The sequence below is a fragment of the Peromyscus leucopus genome, chromosome 19 (genome assembly GCF_004664715.2).
Source record: "Peromyscus leucopus breed LL Stock chromosome 19, UCI_PerLeu_2.1, whole genome shotgun sequence".
In the NCBI taxonomy this organism is placed as follows: domain Eukaryota; kingdom Metazoa; phylum Chordata; class Mammalia; order Rodentia; family Cricetidae; genus Peromyscus; species Peromyscus leucopus.
The window spans coordinates 10,130,686-10,153,085 of NC_051079.1; the positions used below are offsets into that span (position 1 = coordinate 10,130,686).

Here is a 22,400-nt window from a genome sequence, read left to right on the forward strand (position 1 = left end):
CATTCTCAAATGGCAAATGTCAACTCAAAGCAGCCCCCATTGTCCCATTTTCTTAATTGATTATTATTGGTATAAAAGGGGCTATATATATGATATATTTAAAATCATTTATTATTATTAGGGGTAAGTTGAGGTAGACCATTTTATATGACATTTATTCTTAACCCTGTTCCCCTTTTTAAAAATTCATCTATGTTAGTCAAATAAACCCTTTCCTCCCCAAGTTGCTGTTGATCACGGTGCTTTAACATAGCAAGAGTAACCCCAAATAAGACACAACCACACACATTTTTCTTTTAATTCAAGTGCCTCTTAAATATACTAGGTAAGAATTCTAAAATTATCTTCTATTTCAAGATGATAAAAATAGAGTATACAAATTAGCCAGTATCACAGGAATAATTCGAGTGTGTTGGTTACAGTGCACCAAGTATCTCTGTGAATCCAGCTAATTCTATGATCTCAATAACAGAAGCTGGAAAATGGAAGCTGGTTCCCTGTGTTATAACCATTCATACCATATGAGACCCAAGAGTAACAAACCCACCTCGCTGCTTAAAGTTGCTTAGTTTCCTTTATCATCACCACTAGCACACAACCATTTTGTACATAATTTATTAAAAATAACTGAGAAATATTTTTGACTGAATAATAATGACTCTACAAGCAAACCCAGTTGTATTCCCAATTTTTCCAAATGTTTGTTCTGAAAAATAATTGTTATGAGCCAGCCTGGTGAATTCAAGACAGACACACTGTGAACAATCAAATGCATCCGAGTTGTACCTAGAATACCCATGTAAAGCACTGAGCTCACTGACTGCAGGAAGTGTGGCCTCTGATCTAGAATTTGGTTGGCTATGAAGTTTACTCACATATAAATTCTCAAAATTTTTTAAAGCATTTGGCCCATTTCTGTTTGGTAAAAGCTGTAATTACAAACTATTTTTTAAAATAAACTTTACAATCATGTAATTGTGACCAGCTATATCATCTAAAAAGGTATGAAGTCGTTATCCCAGAGATCAGTTGAGATTCTTATGCTGCGACACTTACTTCACACACACATCACTATTTCCCACTTCCAGTGTCCTTGAATTAAAGACAGAGATCGTAAATATGCTAGTCCACACTAGGTAGCCATATCCTACTTCTAACCACATTATTGTTTCTGTTATATAGAATGTTGCTTCTAATAGATCATGAAAGAGTCCTAAAGTTTCCATGGAAAAATTGAAAGTTCTTCACTAAGGACAGAAATGAAGCAATTACCAAAAATTTCAAAACAAAGTTGCTATTACATTGACCTGAAGAGAACTGACAATGCATATCTTACATACCACAGAAAGACTATTTTATGAGAAGAGACAACTTTTAAGAATATTTTGGATTTTTCAACCCAAGTACAAGTTTCAAAATCAGATAGGAGAGAAAGAGAAAAAAAAGTGGAGAGGGGATGGGGGTATAGACCATTTGGGATTTCATATAAAAAAAAACTTTTAGGAGTAACAAAAAATACAATTTAAAGAAGTTTTGAAATCTAAATTTAACTGACAAAGTCGGTACAAAGGAGATGCAGATTCCGTGTAGGATTTTACCCAGGATAGAACCTAAAAGCAACCCCCACTGGAATGGAACTGCACACACACTCAATGGCTGCTTGACAATCTACCTTGGCACTATGAAGCCAGGCCATGTTACAAGAATATCACAAATGTAAGACACAGTATATACAGAGTAGAATGTTTGGGGAAACAACAGTTTCCAAGCACCATACGAACCATCAATTAATTCATTGATTGGAGATAACCATTTCTACAGTCTCCAATTGGGTTATAGGTGAAGTAGTCCATAAATAGACTCAGATCCATTAAATTTTATTGCACTATAAATTGGCTGATGTCATTATGCCCAATGTAAACAATAATGCAAACTCCCTTAAAGTTTCTATCTATAGATGACACCTGGGTAAAAAAGAAGTAATTAAAACCCATGCAAAATAGTTTTCAAGTTCAAGTGTACTAATGTACAAAGTTTCTCTGTAAATGTGCATTTCCATGGACATTCTGCAGACCAAGGCAGGTTGCGGGGGAAGCCCCAAATATAACATCTTTTTTTAAAATCCTGGTTTATATTTAAAAGCAGTGATGAAAAAGTACTAGGTTCATTAGTTTGGATACCCTGTTCAAAGTTCTTCACCTCTTTGCACATACTTCTGCTAATGTCCTAAATTTGGGCTCCAAATGGTCCAAAAACTCAAGCCCATCTTCTTCCTGTTGGTCACTACAGCAACCCACAGAGCCAGCAGCGGAACCTCTGCCTTCATAGTTGTACGTGAGGACGTAGTCTTGAGCGAGCTGTTGGTTGTCATCCTCGTGGCACAACTGCACCTTCTGTCGGGGAGAAAGCACAACATAGTTTATTTTTATTATTTTAAGCACCAAAACATACTTACAGAAAAAGAATTGCTTCGATTTACCTTTCATTGTTTAATATTTAATCAGAGTGTGTCCTCTAATGGTTTCCTATGTGTAGAAAATGCACATGATTGGTCTGTATCATAAAATCACACCATAAAGTCAGTATTAGCATGCTTCTAAAAGTCCTGAGTGGCAGTAAGTCCCCAAGTGTTCATCTTAAGTGGCCATTGCTTCCCTCTTTCTAAATAATGATAAAAGTGAAAACACACTCAGTAAACTGAGCCCAAATTGATATGAGCTCCATTCTTTCTGAATAGAAAAGTGACGGCACATATTGGTATTGCCTTGTGCTAGAGGTTGGGTTGCTAAAACAAAATTTGTAAGATGCAAAGTCATAGCACGAAATTATTTCCTTAACTAGTCATAAAAGCCATGGGGTGGTGATGGTGTGTGCCTTTAATCCCAGCACTCAGGAGGCAGAGGGAGGCAGATCTGAGTTTGATGCCAGCCTGATCTACAGAGCAAGTTCCAGGAAAACCAGGGCAACACAGAGAAACCGTATCTCAAAATACCAAAAAGCAACAACAACAACAAAAAAAAGTAATAAAATATTCAGGAAAGTGAATGACCACATTAATCTGAACATAATTAAAACCCAAATTAATTAAAAATAGTAACTTTCCAATAAGTCGATCCATCATTAACTAAAAGTAGCAGTCTACACAAACACTAAGCTGGAATCTTTTGTAAAATTAAATGATATCAATATAAGTTTGGGGGACAGCTCAGGAACTCACTTCACCAAGTCGGGGCTGAGTGAAGTTGTGCCACTCGGAGTACGTGTGTCTGTAGCTGTCCACCTCCACGAGTCCTCCTCTGCAGGGATCCAGGGTGTGGTGATGGTACCCAGCCCCCCCGCAGGACTCCAGGGTGTGGTGGCCGCCTTTCACCATCTCAATGGTCTCTTGGCCTCCGCTTTTGACTCCTGCTCCCGTGGGGCCAAAAGCAGCCTGCCCAGAAGCCCCCACAGCTTGAGTTGTGAAGCCATTTGCGGAATACTGAAACGATAATGGCGGACATCAGTTAACTGTACAGAGGAGCAAAGGGCAGTAAGAAGGACGAGCAGGAGCAGATGAGGCCTCGGCCTTAGGTCGGCATTAGAAGAGAATCTTCCCAAAGACACAGAAGGACTGGATCTGTTCTTTCCATCTGCCCTTTCCATCCTCGGTACCTCTAGCACGGGCCCTGTACTAGATACCACGTCTAACACAAGAAACAAGCTGCAGGTGCACATCAAAATGCTTGATGGAGATTCCACTGTTTTTTTTAAATTTTATTTTACAATACCATTCAGTTCTACATATCAGCCACAGGTTCCCCTATTCTCCCCCCTCCCACCCCCTCCCCTTACCCCAGCCTACCCCCCATTCCCACCTCCTCCAGGACAAGTCCTCCCCCGAGGACTGCGATCAACCTGGTAGACTCAGTCCAGGCAGGTCCAGTCCCTTCCTCCCAGACTGAGCCAAGTGTCCCTGCATAAGCTCCAGGTTTCAGACAGCCAACTCATGCAATGAGCACAGGACTTGGTCCCACTTATAATAAATTTCGGTTTTACTCAATTATTGAAAAAAATAGCCAAATGAACGGAAACACATGAACTATGAACCAAAGGCTGAGGGGCCCCCAGCTGGATCAGGCCCTCTGAATAGCTGAGACAGTTGATTGGCTTGATCAGTTTGGGAGGCAACTAGGCAGGAGATTCCATTTTAAACACTCCTTAGCATACAGGACACGGTCCGTTACAGCCTTCCAGTGCCTTGAAAGCCGCACTGCTGTGTCACAGGGATTTACTTTCTCAGTTAAACCCGTTCCCCTTTATCAGGTAGGAGAAGAAACAGGAATAATGAGAAGCTTTCTCAGTCAACAACGAACTTAGTTCCTCCCAACTCAAATACAAAGAAAAATTTACTACGAGTGTATAATCCTTGCAGTCTCATAAATCAAACAATAAACCAGGCAGGACAATGCCAGAAATGCCAACACACTGGCCCTTCCTCTTCCAGGTAGTGGGTTTTCACCCTGCAATATAATTTAAGTTTTTTCCCCTCGGTCTTTTTCTCAGCTATGGTTACGTTTTTTGTGTTGTTTCTGTTGTTTGTGTGTTCGCGCTTCTAGACCTTTCCTGCCCGGCCATCAGTTGGGCTTTGGAAGACAGTGGCTCCGTCTTCCTTCACACACTGGGCTAGGAACACAGAGCCAGCCCCTCAGCAGCCTCCAGCTTCTGTACTGCTTTAGACCGCCCGCCTCCGGCTCACTTCTAACCCACATGATAGTCAGGAAGAATCCAATAAACCTTTTCCCACCGTGATCAAAGTCAGTAGTGGTTTTATTGCTGGAGCCAGGTTTAAAAAAAAAAAAAAAAAACAATTATACTGGTGATCTGTGAGTAATTAAGAACAATGTTTTAAAGTATAAACAGCAATTTAGATAGATTTAAAAAACAAAAACACAGGCCTAACATTGAAGCCAGGAGACACATGGAACAGAAAAAAAAATTCATACTAAAGGATTTTTTCAATATTAAGTAGCACTGCATGGCCAAATTGAAATACCTCACATCTGTGGGAACTATATGCATTTTACTGATTGCCTTGCATGGATGGCATTTGCTGCTAAATTACCAGACACCAAAAGAAGTTTGTTGAGAAAACCAAACAACAAAACTGGTTTTTAGAAGAAGCGCGTCCTGTAGGCTAATGGTCCTCTGTTTAAAGACGGGTGAGCGACTTACAATTTTGTCATCGCCAGGAGCCTCGGTGTTTGACACGATTAGGTTCTGCTGCGCTATGTCATCTGGAAGAATTTTTTGCTGTTTTGCTGCCTGGGAAACACTGCAGACTAATGTAAACAGGATACCTGGCGAAGGAAAGGAAGGAAGGGGCTCCCTTAGGTCTCTCATCCATAATGTCCAACTGTGTTTACAGCATCTGACATGAACAAATCAGGCATCAAAAGGTGTCTGCGGAACACCTTCAAGAACGTATGATCGCATGAGTGAATGCACGAGTGTCCTAACAGATATGCTACAAACACAGACCACATGATATATTTCTACAGTGAACTGTGTCTTCTGCTGAGAATACACACAAGCACATTTAAACATATGTATTAAATACATGAACTGATGAGGTGGCTCAGTAGGAAAAAGTGCATGCCACCAAAATGGATGACCTATGTTCCCTCCCAGAGTCCCACAGACTCCTGAAAATTGTTCTCTGACTGTCACACAGGGCATATTCTCACCAAAATAAGATCGATATATGTAAAAAATCTGAAATACATACGTTAAATATATTGTTAATAGAAATATATCTATGTCCAAACTACAACCTATAAGCATTAACATTCATTCTGAGAATACGTCTTAAAATTGTTTTAAAGGACTTACAAAACAGCAAGGCTATGCCCAACAGTATAGCCAGAATAGCCCAGGGTCCGAGTCTCACGTCAGCATAGCCAGCCCTTTCTCCTGAGCGGGTTGTACAGTCACTTTCAGTAATGCAGTCACAAACAATGACGTTCAGTGAAGTGACTGAGGACAGACCGAGCCTGTCTGTAACTCGGACAGGAACTATGTAGGATCCAAATGAAGGGTCATTCTGATAGGACAGACGAGCTGCTGTATCTGAATAAACAAATAAAACCAGGTGTTACAAAGCCACCAACATCTTTTCAGGAAAAATGGCCAGTTATCAAACAGATATCCATTTTCCTACAAATGGACACTTGTGGATTATCATAAATGCTATGACCCTGAAGCTGTGGTTGAACTGAATGTCCCTGACCTACGGCCACTGCAAGCACACTGCCCCTGACCCACGGCCACTGCAAGCACACTGCCCCTGACCCACGGCCACTGCAAGCACACTGCCCCTGACCTATGGCCACTGCAAGCACACTGCCCCTGACCCACGGCCACTGCAAACACACTGCCCCTGACCTACGGCCACTGCAAGCATACTGCCCCTGACCCACGGCCACTGCAAGCACACTGCCCCTGACCCACGGCCACTGCAAACACACTGCCTCTGACCCACGGCCACTGCAAGCACACTGCCTCTGACCCACGGCCACTGCAAGCACACTGCCTCTGACCCACGGCCACTGCAAGCACACTGCCTCTGACCCACAGCCACTGCAAGCACACTGCTCTGACCCACAGCCACTGCAAGCACACTGCCTCTGACCCACAGTCACTGCAAGCACACTGCCTCTGACCCACAGCCACTGTAAGCACACTGCCTCTGATCCAAGGCCACTGCAAGCACACTGCCTCTGACCCACAGCCACTGCAAACACACTGCCTCTGACCCACAGCCACTGCAAGCACACTGCCTCTGACCCACAGCCACTGCAAGCACACTGCCTCTGACCCACAGCCACTGCAACACACTGCCTCTGACCACAGCCACTGCAAACACACTGCCTCTGACCCACAGCCACTGCAAGCACACTGCCTCTGACCCACGGCCACTGCAAACACACTGCCTCTGACCCTCAGCTACTGCAAACACACTGCCCCTGACCCACGGCCACTGCAAACACACTGCTTCTGACCCACAGCCACTGCAATCACACTGCCTCTGACCCACGGCCACTGCAATCACACTGCCTCTGACCCATGGCCACTGCAAGCACACTGCCCCTGACCCACAGTCACTGCAAGCACACTGTCCCTGACCCATGGCCACTGCAAGCACACTGCCTTGTCCCTGACCCATGGCCACTGCAAACACACTGCCTCTGACCCACGGCCACTGCAAGCACACTGCCTCTGACCCACGGCCACTGCAAGCACACTACCTCTGACCCTAGCCACTGCAAACACACTGCCTCTGATCCATGGCCACTGCAAACACACTGCCTCTGACCCACGGCCACTGCAAGCACACTGTCCCTGACCCATGGCCACTGTAAGCACACTGCCCCTGACACACAGCCACTGCAAACACACTGCCTCTCTCATCCACTGCAAGCACACTGCCTCTGACCCACGGCCACTGCAAACACACTGCCTCTGACCCACAGCCACTGCAAGCACACTGCCTCTGACCCACGGCCACTGCAAGCACACTGCCTGTGACCCACAGCCACTGCAAGCACACTGCCTCTGACCCACGGCCACTGCAAGCACACTGCCTGTGACCCACAGCCACTGCAAACACACTGCTTCTGACTCTCATCCACTGCAAACACACTGCCTCTGACCCACGGCCACTGCAAGCACACTGCCTCTGACCCACAGTCACGGCAAGCACACTGCCTCTGACCCACGGCCACTGCAAACACACTGCCTCTGACCCACAGTCACGGCAAGCACACTGCCTCTGACCCATGGCCACTGCAAGCACACTGTAATTTCAGTTAGTCTAATGCTGCCTGCAATAGCTAATTTCCACTGCCAATGTGGCAGGATTTTAAAGTCACCTAGGAGACACACTTCTAGGCACGCCTCTGAGGGCCTTTCCAGAGAGGTTTAAGTGATGAGGGAATAACCACACTGAACGCACATGGAGCTATCCTGTGGGCTGGACTTGAAAAAAAAAAAGGAGGAAAAGAGCAGTAGACCAGCATTCATCCCTCTCTGCTTCCTGACTGTGGATGGAATGTGACCAGCGGCCTCAAGCTCCTGCAGCCATGCCTTCCCACCATGGTGGGCTGCGCCCTCAAACCACGAGGCAGAGGAAACCTTTCCTTCTGCAAGCTTCCTTCCTTGTTACTGTGTCGCAGCACTGAGGGAAGAAACTAATACACCACCTCTGTTGCAGTCCTTCTGCTCTTGGAACAAAGTGCTTTATCTGTTCATAAACAAATCCTTCCTACCATAACTAACAGACGTGGTAGAGGTTAGTTTCTGTCCTATTTTCAATATATTCAATTAAACCCATTATATTAGATTTCCATTCATGTGTGACTCATCGGGGAGTTAGAGATCTGAAATTTTGGTGTCTCACATTTGTTTTCATAAACTGTGCCAAATGGACATGAATACTTGTGGTTTATCAACCGGAACTGGTTCTGACAGCTTGGAACACATTTACTTCATGGGCAGCACATGAGCGCACCACAGGAACACAAACACACTTATGCTGATAGGACACTGGGACCAACTGAATTTTTTTGTTGCTGTTTTGTTTTTGATGGATTTTATTTTATTTTAGAACAAAAGCAGTAAATATCCAGATCAAATGCCGGTAGGATCTCAGGCTCAGAGCCAAAGATGTAATATGATTCTCACTGTAGATTGCCACAAGCCACAGAACAATCAGTGTTACTTGACTTCCCAGTGTGGCCTGCTCGTTTTCTCTATAGTGTTTGAAGTTCCTAATATGAATTTGGCTTCCTAGGACAAGAAATCACAGAACTAGGATTTCAACAGAAACCACAGTTATCGATTCAGTGCATTGTGTAAGACATAATCACAAGCCAACACACAGAACAGAGAGTGAGTCATGCTCTATTCCGTTCATTATCTTGTTGACTTTTAGAAATAATCCAATTTTACACATGAGTACACTGATGCTCCCAGAGAATAAATACCGTGGTCAGATTTATGTAACAACTTGTGGATCCAGGGTTTGACATGAAGCCCATGTGACCTCTGTTGGGTACATTCTCCTCACCCTGGAATTTCCCAAGCTTTCATGCATGTTCAAGAACTGGTATTTTTAAAATAACAAAGCTCTGGAGCTGGGTTACAGCTCAGTGGAAGAACACATGATCAGTATGTGCAAGACCCTGGGCTCAGTTCTGGTGCCACAGAGACAAAATGACACCCGAGGACCCTGGGCTCAGTTCTGCTGCCACAGAGGCAAAGTGATACAAGGGTTCTGACTAGAACATTGTTGCCAAAAATGTTAACTGGCTGAGCAGAAAATTTTAAAATCCCTCATTTTCTCTTAATGCCATTTAAACTAAAACACTCTGGCCTCAATTAAGTAGGATGGACAAAATCCAAGAACAAAGTTATTCTTTCTTAAGAAAGAACAAATAGCCGGGCGGTGGTGGCACACACCTTTAATCCCAGCACTTGGGAGGCAGATCCAAGTGGATCTCTGTGAGTTTGAGGCCAGCCTGGTCTACAGAGCGAGATCCAGGACAGGCACCAAAACTAGACAGAGAAACCCTGTTTCAAAAAACCAAAACCAAAACCAAACAAATAAAAAAGAACAAATAAAAATCTCTCTCCTCTTCCCAAGACATACAAGATAACATTGTTTTAAAATGTGCATGTCTTGTCAGTCTACAGATCATCATGGTTCAAGACAGGGTGCCTCGGCTTGCTTGGCTATGCCCATGGTTTTCTTTCCCCATCCTTGGTTCTGCCTGCATTGTTTTCTTGGTTTTGTTTTTTAACTTTTCTTTTACTCTGTCCTATCAGAAATCTGAGACATGACCACTGAGAGCTGGGGTTGAAATAATTTGGAGTTTCCAAGTTTCAGGTCACCCAAAAGGTGACTGAGGTTCTTGAGTTAAGAAAGCTATGAGGCCATGACCTCACAGTCCATGGCAGCACGTCTAGGAGACAAGAATTAAGTTCTGGTGTAGGTGGGATGCAGTGTGGCAGTGGAGAAAAGTCGCTTTAACCTCAGCCATTTTTGCACCATAGGTCCCTTCTGGGCTACGGTCCACTGAGAACCAAAGCGAGGAAGATTTCCAAAAAGAACACACTAGACACAAAACAGTGAGATGTCAGCATGGCCTCAGAGAGAAGCAGTGCGGGGTGGACACTGTCAGAGAACAGATACCTCTACAAGGAGGGGCTCACTGTCCCAGCTGCTGCCAGGCCAGCAGTTGCAAAACATCCATGCAGGTGAGTGCTTGGATGTGAATGGGAGTCTACGGAATACCTGATATCATCAACAACTAACACTGGAGAGGGTCACTGCCTATTATGCCGGGACTCACGTCTTCTTCCTGAGTGGTTCTCAGTCAATGAATTTTTCTCTTATTTCCAGAGGAGGGGGAAGAGGGAGAGAGAGGGGGAGAGGGAGGAAAGAGACAGAGAGAGAGAGAGAGAGAGAGAGAGAGAGAGAGAGAGAGAGCGGCCTGATGTCGAAAAGGAAAAGGCAGTATTTGAAATCACACACCATTGATTCTCGTCAGCCTCCACATCCGCCGTACTTCTGAATCAGAACTCTCCAAACTAAAATCAAAGGGCGGGCCATTCACTGGCTCATCGGGATCAACTGCCACAATTTCAGCAGAGGACATGGTGGGCTTACATATTACCACCGTCTGCTTGGGTATGAATGGGCCATTGTCATTCACATCTTCCAGAATAATTCCCAGAGTTCCAGTACAGCTTTTCCCATCTAGACATAGAACAATAAGAACACATTTTTAATGCCTTTATTTTTTGCTAGAAAATCACACAATGGAAATTAATCTCTATATTAATTATATTATAATATATTAATAATCACTTACAATGCATAAGTTACAGCAACAAGTACAGCCATGAGCAATGACACAGGGAAATCTTACTGCTTCCAAGTGGACCATACATATAATCACTGGTACCTGGACATTTTCATCCATTCACTACGTCATTACATTAGGCATGGAAAGTTCTAGACAGAGAAATTTCAGTTGATTTGAAGAGACAAAAAGAGAGTAGGGTAGGGGTACATAGTATGCTTAAAGTGCAGGTAAATCAAGGGTGTGGACAGCATGTCACCTATACCTGTGATGTGAAGAAAATGGAAGGCAGATGGGAGTTGACACAGACAAGAGCTAAGGACCTTTGAAAGCTAGCGTAGAGAACTTGGAGGTGGGCATACACAAAGAGAATGCTTAAGGTTTTAGAGCAGGCATGCTGAATAGTAGAAGATATGTATTTAGAAAATTTAAACAGAAAATGGTTCACGGAGGTGTTTGAAGGGTGGAGGGACATTTCCAAATGTAGAAATTATCGCTATGGGTGTAGTTTCATAAGTAGCATGTCATCTATTTATTAAATAAACGGAACTTAGGACTAAGGGTGTAACTTCTGTAATTAACCTGTCATTCATATATAGAGAAATCTTCCTGATAACTCTATACAAGGCATTGGGAAGTCTGGGACACACAAAGATGAAGCAATCAAGGGCCCAGGGAGTTTATGAAGTCTAAAGCCAAAGATGAAACTAGGATTCCTATCTCTAAACCTTCTGTTCTTTCTACTCACTAAGGAAGATTTTGATACTAGAGATGGAGGAAGAGGAAAAACTGAACCACCCAGTGCCTGGGGTCACGTCTCTCACACAGCTGCCAACCTAAGGAAGTGGAAACCAAGGTTGCCTGGCAAGCAGAGCCTTAGCCAAGGCCCTGTGGCACGATGGCTGGATCTCAACAGCTCTAGAGCCATCACAGGCTCACAGGCTAGGCGTGCCATGCCACCAGGTTAAGAACCAGTTCTGAACAGCAGACGCAGAGACGGATGTTCATGTCACTACAAAACTGCCTGCCAGTTAGGATGGAGTGAAGCCGGAGGGGGGAAGCCAAAGGCAGAGCAGAGCACATGCCCCCATCAGTGCCAGGACAGGCCCCACATGAGGAACATTAAGGTAAACAACAAAATCACCAGTAGGAAGATGAAGTCACTCTCCATGAGAGCTTTGAAACAAGGACGCTTAAGATCTTCAAGGACAAGAAGAAGGGAATTTATTAAACAGAAATGAAATCACAGTTCAAATCCCTGTAGAAATCAAACAGCAAAATTCATCTAATACATATTTGAGAAGAGGAAGGAACAACAAAGAAACAATATTTAAAGAGAGTCACTGCTAAGAATATTTGAGTTAATTCAGAGAGAGCTGTAATACCTAAATCATCTTCTAAAATCACAATACAACTTAATTTTGCAAGTTAGAGCCTGATGAGTTATGCTTATTTAATTGTATATTTATTTTACAAATGCACCAAGTTCAATTGGAGACAGTGTCCTTGGCTCAAGCTGGCCTCAAACTTACTATGTAATTGAGGCTGGCCTTGAATTGATTCCATTGCCTCCATACCCAAGTACTGGGATTGTCAATATATACCATGCCCAAACAAAGATATCATAACAAAATTACGTTTCACACACTGAGTGGGTCTTATATACACAATCACTATACTCATTTTTCTCTGATTTTTTTCCAGGATGCACAAAGCATAGTATTATATTTTATGTTCTTATATGGTGTGGGGTTAGTTCTAATTGTCAGCTTGTCATGATGTAGAATCACACTGACCTGTGGGCATGTCTATGGGGGGGGGGCTGTCTTGACTACCTTAGTGGAGGTGGGTAGACCCAGCAATCAAGTGGTGGCACCAACCCTCGGTTTTGAGCCCTGGGCTGTACAGGGGTGGAGAGAGCTACTGAGCACTAAGCATACATGCTTTCATTCTCTCTGCTCTTGACCGTGGCTATGACTACCTGCTTCTTGCCTTGACCTGCCTGAAATGATGGACTGTAACCTGGAATCGTGAGTTAAAATGAATCCCTTCTCCTCCAAGATGCTTTTTATCTGGTCATTTCATCTTAGCAACAGAAACAAAAGCGGAATACTTTGACCCTCTCATTCACTAACACACTATTAATTGTGACTGATTTAATTTTGTATAATGTGCTTGGTTGGGATTCTAACCCCTAAGTGTACTGTTAGCGTTCTGTAAAATGTTCTGTTTTCCAGAAGTATACTATGTGACTAAATACCTTCTCCCTCTTATGGACTCTCCTGAATGTTTCAAGATAAATGAATACATTTTTCTGAAATAGTTTTCTCAGGTTTTGATGCTTCTTAGATCAAATTAATTTTTCTTTTAATTTTTATTGCATTTGTTTAATTATTAAGAGTCACTGTAGGTCAAAAGACAACTTTCAGAAGTCCATTCTCTCCTTTCACCTGGGGATCAAACTCAGGTCATCAGTAGCAAGGACCTTAAAACAGCAGAGACATCTCACTGGCCCCATCTTAAACCACATTATCTTATAAAGATACTATTAGCTGACAAGATTTAGTAAATGACAGCAAACTTAATTTATTAACTAATCACTCTGCGTGTTATACTGGGGGAAAATAAACTGAGAATCTATAGAGCCAGTTTTAAAACTTTGTTTGGTAGGCCAGGCATGATCACAAACACCTTTAATCTCAGCGCTTGGAAGGAGGGGCAGATGTATCTCTATAAGTTCAAAGCCAGTAAAGTCTCCATAGAGGGGTCCAGGCTTGCCAAGGCTACACAGTGAGACAGGGTCTTAAAGATTAGGAATGCTGTTGGGCTTGGGGTAGGGCTTGGTAATAGAGTGCTTTGCCTGGCATCTGGAAGACCTGGGTTTGATCCTTTGCACCATGAGATTAAAACAGTAAGTCATTGACTTTAAAACTGAGGAAGTATACAATTGAAGATGCAGTAGCTGTCTTAAAAACAGATTTCTTACCTGCATCTAATGCAAGGACTGTAATATTATAGATTCCATTTCTGATGGTCTCAGCCTCTCGATCCAGGGTTCGGGAAATGGTGATTGATCCTGAGTCTTCATTAACATTGACCCACCCTCTTGGGTCACTTAACTTCCTGTACCTATGAAGCATGGTGAAGTAAAACAGCAAGAAATATCATGAGCCAAACCGTAATGCCAATAACAAGTCACGGGCTTCTCTTGTGTTGTAAATGTGAAAAGAACAAGAACACACAAATACCTTATGCCACTGCTGCTTTTGGTTTCGGGGTCGTACGCCTTATACCCATCGTTTCTAGTACCAGCTGGTACGTTTTCTCGAATCCGCACGGTTTGTGCTGGAGGGATACACTCGGGGCCCTCATCCAGATTTTTCACGGTGACAGTCACTGTGGCTGTGCTTGTGGGGGATCTCGAACTAGCCTCTCTAGTGTACGGGGCTTCATTAACTACACCGATTTGCAGAGTCACCTGTTGCTGGACTTCATAATCCAGAGGCTGCAGGAAATGTGGGGGAAATCAGATCAAACCCTTGAAGAGCTGGTAAAGTTCTCCACATAGGACTTGCTGAGTTGGAAACAGGTAAGTACCAGACTGGGAACAATCATGAGAATATTAAACACAGGCCCAAATCATGTGCATGGGTGGATTGGGGACGGCGGGGGGTGGGGGGGTGGGGGGGTGGGGGTGGGGGGTGGGGAGGGGGGGGGCTTTCAAATAAATCAGAATTTGAATGGAGCTGGCAACAAACAAACAACTTTCCCTTGAGAGTTGAAAGAGTTGAAAATTCTAAATTTAAATTTAAAGTGAAAGGTATCATGGAGCTGGATAAGACAACCACTTAGATGCTTAGCATAAGTTCCAGTTTGGGGTACGGATTGTAACAGTCATTTTACACTAGTTACGTAGAATAACTTAGAGTCTTCAGAAGGACAGCGACTTGCATTGGATTTGGGAGTGAGAAACTAGGTCAAATTTTTAAAGAGGTTTATGTTGTTGTTTTGTTGTTTATCTTCTGTATCCAAGACTGGCCTTGAAATCACTCATGGGGCCAAGAATGACGAAACTTCTCAGCTTCTTCCCCCTCCCAGATGGTAGGCTTATACATGTGTGCCGCCATGCCCACTTTATGTTGGTCTAGGATTTGAATCCAGAACCTTGTGTATGCTAGACCAGCATGCTACTATAGCCCCAGCCCTATAAAATGTTTATGAGTGGTGTGGGGAGGTGACAGCCAGCCCTAACTTGATAGTACTGTGTTATTGCCTGCTCAGAAATAAATTGCTCAATCCTCGTCATTAGTGACACTTCTCCCAGAGTGCTTAGACCTGTGTCATAATTTACACAGAACTCCCCTGTGGTGGCTGAAGAAGTTCAATATGGTACCATATTAAGGTGGGATAATAATAAGACAATGGTGTTCCAGGTGTGAATATTAATCACTTTTTTTTTTTGCCTCTGTAAACTTGCTTATCATTGTAGGACTGGGATGAAGTGGTCCTTTTATTACTATGTAATGGAAAGAGAAACAACCGAGAGGAGTGAAACAATTCTCTTGCCCAGCTGTGGATTCCACAGATAATTGTAATGCACACCTTTGGTATCCACCTTCATAAACCCTTCCTTTAGCCCCTTTGGCATGGCATGCTGTTTGACTCTAAGGTTGCCATCCTTCTGATAGCAGTAACAAGAAATTCACTGAACACAAGTCTGAATTGAGTCTAACTCTCTGGTCTTCCCAATAGACTTGAACACCACAACAGTGGAGGGACAAGAGTATAGAAAGCTTAGAGACATTATTTGCTCCTTTTTGAGATCTCTTCCACCGAGGTCAATGGAAAGCATGCTTTATTCTGCCTGGTTAGTGAGGTGATGGGAACAGCTGATGGAAATGATCCAGAGATAAAGTCTGGTATTAGGGTTGGGGCAGCAGTCAGGTCAAGTAAAAGACGGGATTTAAAGGGCTTTCCTTTGTTGTTTTTAAACAGAAATTAACCCAGAAACTGAAGTTAATTAGTATTATTGTGAGGAAAATGGATTTATTATCTTTGATCCACTGTCTTTGAGAATGTGTAAAAGGAAAACTCTCTAGACCAGTGGTTCTCAACCTTCCTAATGCTGTGACCCTTTAATACAGTTCCTCATGTTGTGGTGACCCACAACCATAAAATCATTTCAATGCTACTTCATAACTGTCATTTTGCTACTGTTATGAATTGTAATGTAAATATCTGATATGCAGGATATCTGATATGCCACCACTGTGACCCACCAAGGAGGTCATGACCCACAACTTGAGAACCATTGCTCTAGACCCAGGATGGAATCATGTTCTATTTAACGATGTCATACAAATGAACCTATGATGTCATATAAGCATCTAAGATCGAAGCAGCTTGGATTGTTTCATGTACCAGGTCTAATTCTTATGTGCAAAATAGTATCAGAAAGAGGTCTTGGAAGTGGGGATGTCACTGACTGCTTGAGTTGCATGCTATGACCCTGGATGATAAGACTGCACCATATACAAGATACAGACAAATAGACCCACTGATAGTCGCCCTGTGGGTCTGACCAGGTATGACTCATTTAAGAAATTCAGTAAGTGGTAACTCCTTGACCCAGAAACAGAAAGACTAGTCTGTAAAAGATTGGCTCTGTCCACTGGTATCAAAGCTATGCTAGCTTATTAAGCTGCTAAAATCTATGTTAGAAAATGGAGACTATGCCACATGAATAAAACACAAATAAACATGTTTTAAAACCATGTCTTTGTCAATGGTGACATTGTTGGTTAGTTTTTTTCAACTTCCTACAAGCTAGAATCAGCTGAGAAGAAAGAACCTCGGTTGTCTGTAGGCAAGCCTGTGGGGCATTTTTTTGATTGATGATTGATGTGGGAGGGCCCAGGACATTGTGGGTGGTGCCACCCTGACAAGGTATTCTTGATGTATCTCAGAAAACAAACTAATCAAGCAGAGAGAGCAAATGAGTAAGCAGTGTCCTTTCATGGTCTCTGTTCCAGTTCCTGCCTCCAGGTTCCTGCCTTGAGTTCCTGTCCTGACTTCCTCTGGTGATGGACTATGTATAACATGGAAGTGCAAGCAAAAAATCAAAAAACCTTGTTACTCAAAGTGACCTGTTCATTCCATTTAATGCTTATGAATAAAATAGTATTTATAATTACCCATGTTATATACTAGATGCCTCCATTTATCAGAATATCTTTCTTCCCATTAAATCTTTGCCTGCTATTCTGTATTATAAATTACAAACATCTAATTTACTAATTAATTCTTACCTTAACCACACACAGAATGCCTTCATTGGTTTTGGGATCTGTCACAATTTTAAAATTTCCATTTTCATTGCCCTTTAATATGGTGTAATTAGCTCTCCAATTAGGAGAGTTAACTAAATCTTTATCCTGAATAGTAAGACGTAAGATTTCCACATCAACTGTATTTTCCTCCACTGAGGTCACATACTAAAAAAAGAAAAAGAAAAAAGAATAAAGCTTCATTAATTATCCTTCGCAAAACAAGATCATCTTGTGAAGCAAGCCTCCTTCTTACAAATTCCAAAGCACCATGTTCTCATGTTTAAAACTCTAGGCCCCAGCTTCTTCCATGTCATTGAGAGCATTTCATGCCAAACCATGGAGCACAAAAAGATGCCCACACTTTCGAACCCACACCGAGTCACGCGTTTCTCTCTAATAAACAGCACACACTTACAACTGAGCGAGTGAATGTTGGCATGTTGTCATTCACGTCCCCGACAGTAATGATGCAGGTTGCTGTTGTCTGTAAGCCAAAATACTGGCCACGCATATCCTGTACTTTTATTTTCAACTGGTATTTCTCAATTAGCTGAAAACAAAGAAAACGTAGCTGTTAGGCAAACACAGCATCTTTACAAGTAGAATCTTGACTTCCACTTGGTAGTTCTTCTTGCACCGATAATTTAGGGGACCATTGTTATGTTTAACAGCATTTACATCTAGAAAGAATGCCTTGCTCTAGTAATGTGCAATCAGTATATAAAAACTGAGTCGTTTCTCAAATGGAACATGCTATCTACTCAAGGAATATATAATCAGTTAGCTTTACCGACTTTCAAAAGGAAGAGAAACTCTGTGGTCATGAGTACATTTAATATTGCATAGCAATGCGGAAAATGTTTTATGTCCCATCCAAAGTATATTTTTATAATCAAAAGTATTATAACTATAATGACTGCTCTTCTCCTTTTCAAACACCTTCATTCCATAATTTCAGTCCCCGTTAACCTTTCCTGTCTTCACCCACTAACTAAAGGAAAACCAGAGTGTTGATGTTTATGATACTACATGCACCTTTCCCAGTCCACCTCTCTCCCACAACCTCTTACCTACGCAGCTTGAATGATGCCTGACCACCTGATTATCTTTACAAACCTCATGCTGATGTCTGTCAGGAGGTAGGCACGTTTCCTTTGCATCAAGGAGCATTGAGATTTATCAAAAACAGTCAGTTAATGAGAAACCAAAGAAAGGTTTTTATTACCCTAAGATGCCAGTTTGTATTAGCTGCAGATGAAAGAGAAACTCCAATATTCAAAAAGGCTGAACAGGCAAAAACTAGAATCCTGAGATCAAAAAATTCCTGCTAAGCACTATTTAGTAAACTTCATGCGTCCAAGGTGTGTAACCGTTTCTGTCATCAGCATTCATTTACTTTTGGGACTTATTTTCATTATTTGTCACTGTGTGTATATGTGTGTGTTGTGGGGGGCGCGTGATCAGAGAGTCCCAAAGAGAGTATCGATCCCCTGGGGCTAGTGGGACAAGCAATTGATAAGGTTAAGGTTCCCCGCACAACAGGTACAAGTATGTACCCTTAACAGCAGAACCATCTTGCAGTCCTGTAAAAGTTCATTTACAGGCTTTGGTTTGGAAACTTAAGAAGCCATTTAGACTTTTTCATTGTTTGTTTGTTGTTTCTATTCCGAAGGACAGTATTTATATATGAAAAAAAGCCTGTAGTTGTCCAGAGGAAAGCATTTAGAAAACATTTTGTTTAATCACATCAATAAAAGCAACTATTTATTTGTTGTCAACGATACCTTTGTATAACTTGTATCAACCATTAAGGTATAAAGGGAAGTGAAAGCATGATGCCTTGATATTTTTTAATCATTCGTCAATATCTGGAAATTTGCATTAAGTCAGGAAATGTAGCTGGGCGGTGGTGGAGCACGCCTTTAATCCCAGCACTGGGGAGGCAGAGCCAGGCGGATCTCTGTGAGTTTGAGGCCAGCCTGGTCTACAGAGCGAGTTCCAGGAAAGGCGCAAAGCTACACAGAGAAACCCTGTCTCAAAAACAAAACAAAACAAAACAAAAAGTCAGAAAATGTAGCTAATAGGAAGGTTTTTTAAAAAAGATTTTTGTCTTATTTATTTTAATAAATAGGTATGCATATACGCCATGTGCCTGAGTACATGTATGTGTTGCACATGTCACAGAGGTCATGCCGTCAGGAGGTGTCAGGTGCCCTGGAACTGGAGTTATAAGCAGTTGTGAGCTGCCCAGTGTGGTGCTGGGAACTGAATCCAGGTTCCTAAAAGTGCTGCAAGATCTAACTAATGAGCCATCTCTCCAGCCCCTGTTGGAAATTTTGAGATTCAAAGTAACGCCCAATAGTCAAGTACTACTACAAGATTAAAGATATCTGATAGACAATAAATCAGCCTGGCAAAATGCTGTAAGAATTCAGGTGAATAGTACTTGCTGGGGGAATGTAATAATTGGATAAGGAACTAAGTAAATGGCTAATAGGGTAGTCACAAGTACAGAATATATGTAAAATATTCCCACAGGGAATGTCAACATGCTTACAAAAGTTTTAAGTAAAAGATGAGAGGAGACATCTAACATGGTTTGAGATCATGACTCCAAGGTGATACTAGAAAAATCATCAATAGAGGGATGGGAAAGAGAGCTTGTTGACAAGTAAAATTTTATAAACACTGCATCTGAGGTGCTTTTCAGAAGTCCAGGCAGGTAAGGATTTGAGCAGCTAGCTGAGATGGGAAGTGAGGACTACATGTGGGAAGGTATTTCTCTCCATGTAAGGCGAAGAATAGAAACAAGACATCTGCAGAGACACACGTTAAAATAGTTCTTTCTCAATAGATGACACATTTCTGCCCATCTTGAGAAGGTTCACTCTTTTTATTTGACACTTCCTTGTTTAATACTACAAGTATACTTCCATGAAAAATTTGATTTCACAAAAGATAAAAGTCAGGAGAGAATAACCTCGATATTCTAAATTAGCATGCCATTAAGTAACTACTTAGTGACCTTCATCTGCATCATTAAAACAATACATTTCCTAAAGTTGGAAACTAATCTTACTTTCCCAAAATGCTCACACAGGTGATGCTCAGATAGGCAGGCATAAGCATCCCTCATCTAAGGGGTCTGGAGACCAGAAGCGTTTCAGATGTTTATAGATTTTAGAATACTTGAATCAACATCACAGGATATCTCAGTGTCAGGTCCACATTTAGACACAAAATTGTTGTGTGTTCCACTCATGCCTGACACACAAAGCTCAAAGGTAATCTTATACCATGTTTTTAGCAGGTCTATGTTTTGGCTGCAACCTGTCCATGATGTTAGGTGTTGAATTGTCTATCTGTGACATCAAATCAGTGATCAAAAACGTTCATATTTCAGAGCTTTTCTGCCTTGAGATACTTCGGATTAGAGACAGTGTATCTGTATTCTTAAATCGCCACATTTATCCGCTAACACTTGTCACCACTCTGTCCAACTGAGACCGAGTGCTCTTAAAAGCCACGCTCTGATCTAGCTGTTTCGGCTGACATTTGTTACCTCTCTGTCCAGCTGAGACGATGTGGTCGTGATCACGCCAGTAGTGGGATGCATAGTAAACAGAGTGGGTGGGGAGGGCGACTGCTCCAGGATGGAGTACCTCAGCTCAGTGTGCAACGTTCCTGGCTCATCGTTGTCGGTGGCACAGACCTCCCCCACGACAGAGCCTGCGGAGGAAAAGCTGCCGTTGAACTTCCAAACATGCGCTCTATGTCTCGTATTTCGCTCTTTTCTGCCTACTTCAGAAGCCTGCCGGAGCACTTTATCACAGATCAGGATCATGGTTTTTATAAGTTAATTGATACCGACATAAAATAACACTTCCTTTTAAACATGCTCACATTCTAATATTTTGGGGCTCTTCTGACCCCAGCACCTATTTTTACTGTATTTTCGTGTGGGCTCCTATAAACGATTATGCTGTCCCTCTGTGAACTCTGAACTTCTACCGAGATTTCCTAGTTATTTTTAAGCTCTTTTTCTATTTGCAGGCCTGTGCTTAACCATTTGAGGCAGTTCTCTCTAAAATTTCTATTGGTTCAGCCAGGTCTTCCCAAGGGAAGCCCTCAAAATTGCAGTCTGACATCCAACCAATTTGAGTCTGAAGATAACAAGACTGAGAAAATCTGTGTATTGTTCTCAGTGACTTTTGATCATGCCCAGAATACTACCACCCATTTAGTCATTAGGAGTTCAGCAGACAAGTCTCCAAGTGCTGAATGACTTCACTTATAGATAGACTCTTCCCTTTAGAAGTATGTCATTTGCCTCTCATAGAAATGTAAAGTAATTTCTTTCTTGAGGCACCAGGATGCATGTAGTCTGTTTGATAATCTACAGATAACCCATTTACTGGATAAGAAATTGCAGCTTTTCACACGAGGAAAGGACAGAAGAAAATGCCTCCCAGGACCCATTTTCTTGGGACCACAGTGGGCTGCTTTCCTGTGGCCACAGAGAGGTTCAGTTTATGAACCAAAGCCCATCCAAGCTGCCCTGTATCATTGGTGTAGCTACTTACCAACGGCACTGTTTTCCAAAACTGTGAAACTGTATACTGTCTTTGTAAAAATTGGGTGGTTATCATTCTCATCCTCTATTTTAATGAGGAGAGTCAGTGGGTACTCTGGCGTATACCCATCTGGAGTTGTTGCAAAGGCGGTCAGCTGTGAATAGAGTAAAATCAGGAAAAAGTGAAAATTGTTGTAGAATAGTCTTTATTGTACACTGTGAAGAAGTATCTTTGCCAAGATGCCTTCTGACTGGTTTAATAAGGAGCTGAATGGCCAGTAGCTAGGCTGGAAGAAGTTAGGCGGGACTTCTGGAGACAGAGAGGTCTTAGGGAAGAAAAAAGGGTGGTTGTCAGCCGGATGCAGAGGAAGCAGGGTGAGAGGTAAAAGCCACTAGTCTTATGGCAGAATTTAGATGAATAATTTAAGTTATAAGCGCTAGTTAGAAACAAACCTAAGCTAAGGCCAAGCTTTCATAATTAATAGTAAGTCTCCATGTCGTTTTTTTGTGAGCTGTCAACCCAAAGAAAAATCCATCTACAGAAAATAACCAAGTTTTGCTTTTGTGGTGCTGGGAATGGGTTTTAGGGCCTCGCAC

At 42.4% G+C, this 22,400-nt stretch overlaps 1 protein-coding gene across 3 annotated transcripts in view; it reads right to left on the bottom strand.

The window, feature by feature from the left end:
• Window positions 1-597: 597 nt before the first annotated feature.
• Window positions 598-22,400, bottom strand: part of LOC114704984 (desmocollin-2) — a 37,706-nt gene continuing 15,903 nt past the window's right edge. The window contains exons 6-17 of one of the 3 annotated variants that reach the window (XM_028886543.2): window positions 21,814-21,958; window positions 20,793-20,959; window positions 17,646-17,780; window positions 17,210-17,395; window positions 14,150-14,406; window positions 13,888-14,030; window positions 10,571-10,795; window positions 5,869-6,105; window positions 5,212-5,336; window positions 3,218-3,478; window positions 2,480-2,525; window positions 2,302-2,393 (exon numbers count right to left, since the gene is read on the bottom strand). In XM_028886543.2, the coding sequence (XP_028742376.1) occupies window positions 2,490-2,525; window positions 3,218-3,478; window positions 5,212-5,336; window positions 5,869-6,105; window positions 10,571-10,795; window positions 13,888-14,030; window positions 14,150-14,406; window positions 17,210-17,395; window positions 17,646-17,780; window positions 20,793-20,959; window positions 21,814-21,958 (1,917 nt within the window). In that variant the 3' untranslated portion in view covers window positions 2,302-2,393; window positions 2,480-2,489. Of the gene's footprint in view, window positions 2,394-2,479; window positions 2,554-3,217; window positions 3,479-5,211; window positions 5,337-5,868; window positions 6,106-10,570; window positions 10,796-13,887; window positions 14,031-14,149; window positions 14,407-17,209; window positions 17,396-17,645; window positions 17,781-20,792; window positions 20,960-21,813; window positions 21,959-22,400 lie in introns of those variants that run through there. The other 2 variants (XM_028886540.2, XM_028886541.2) reach the window with 2 other exon arrangements.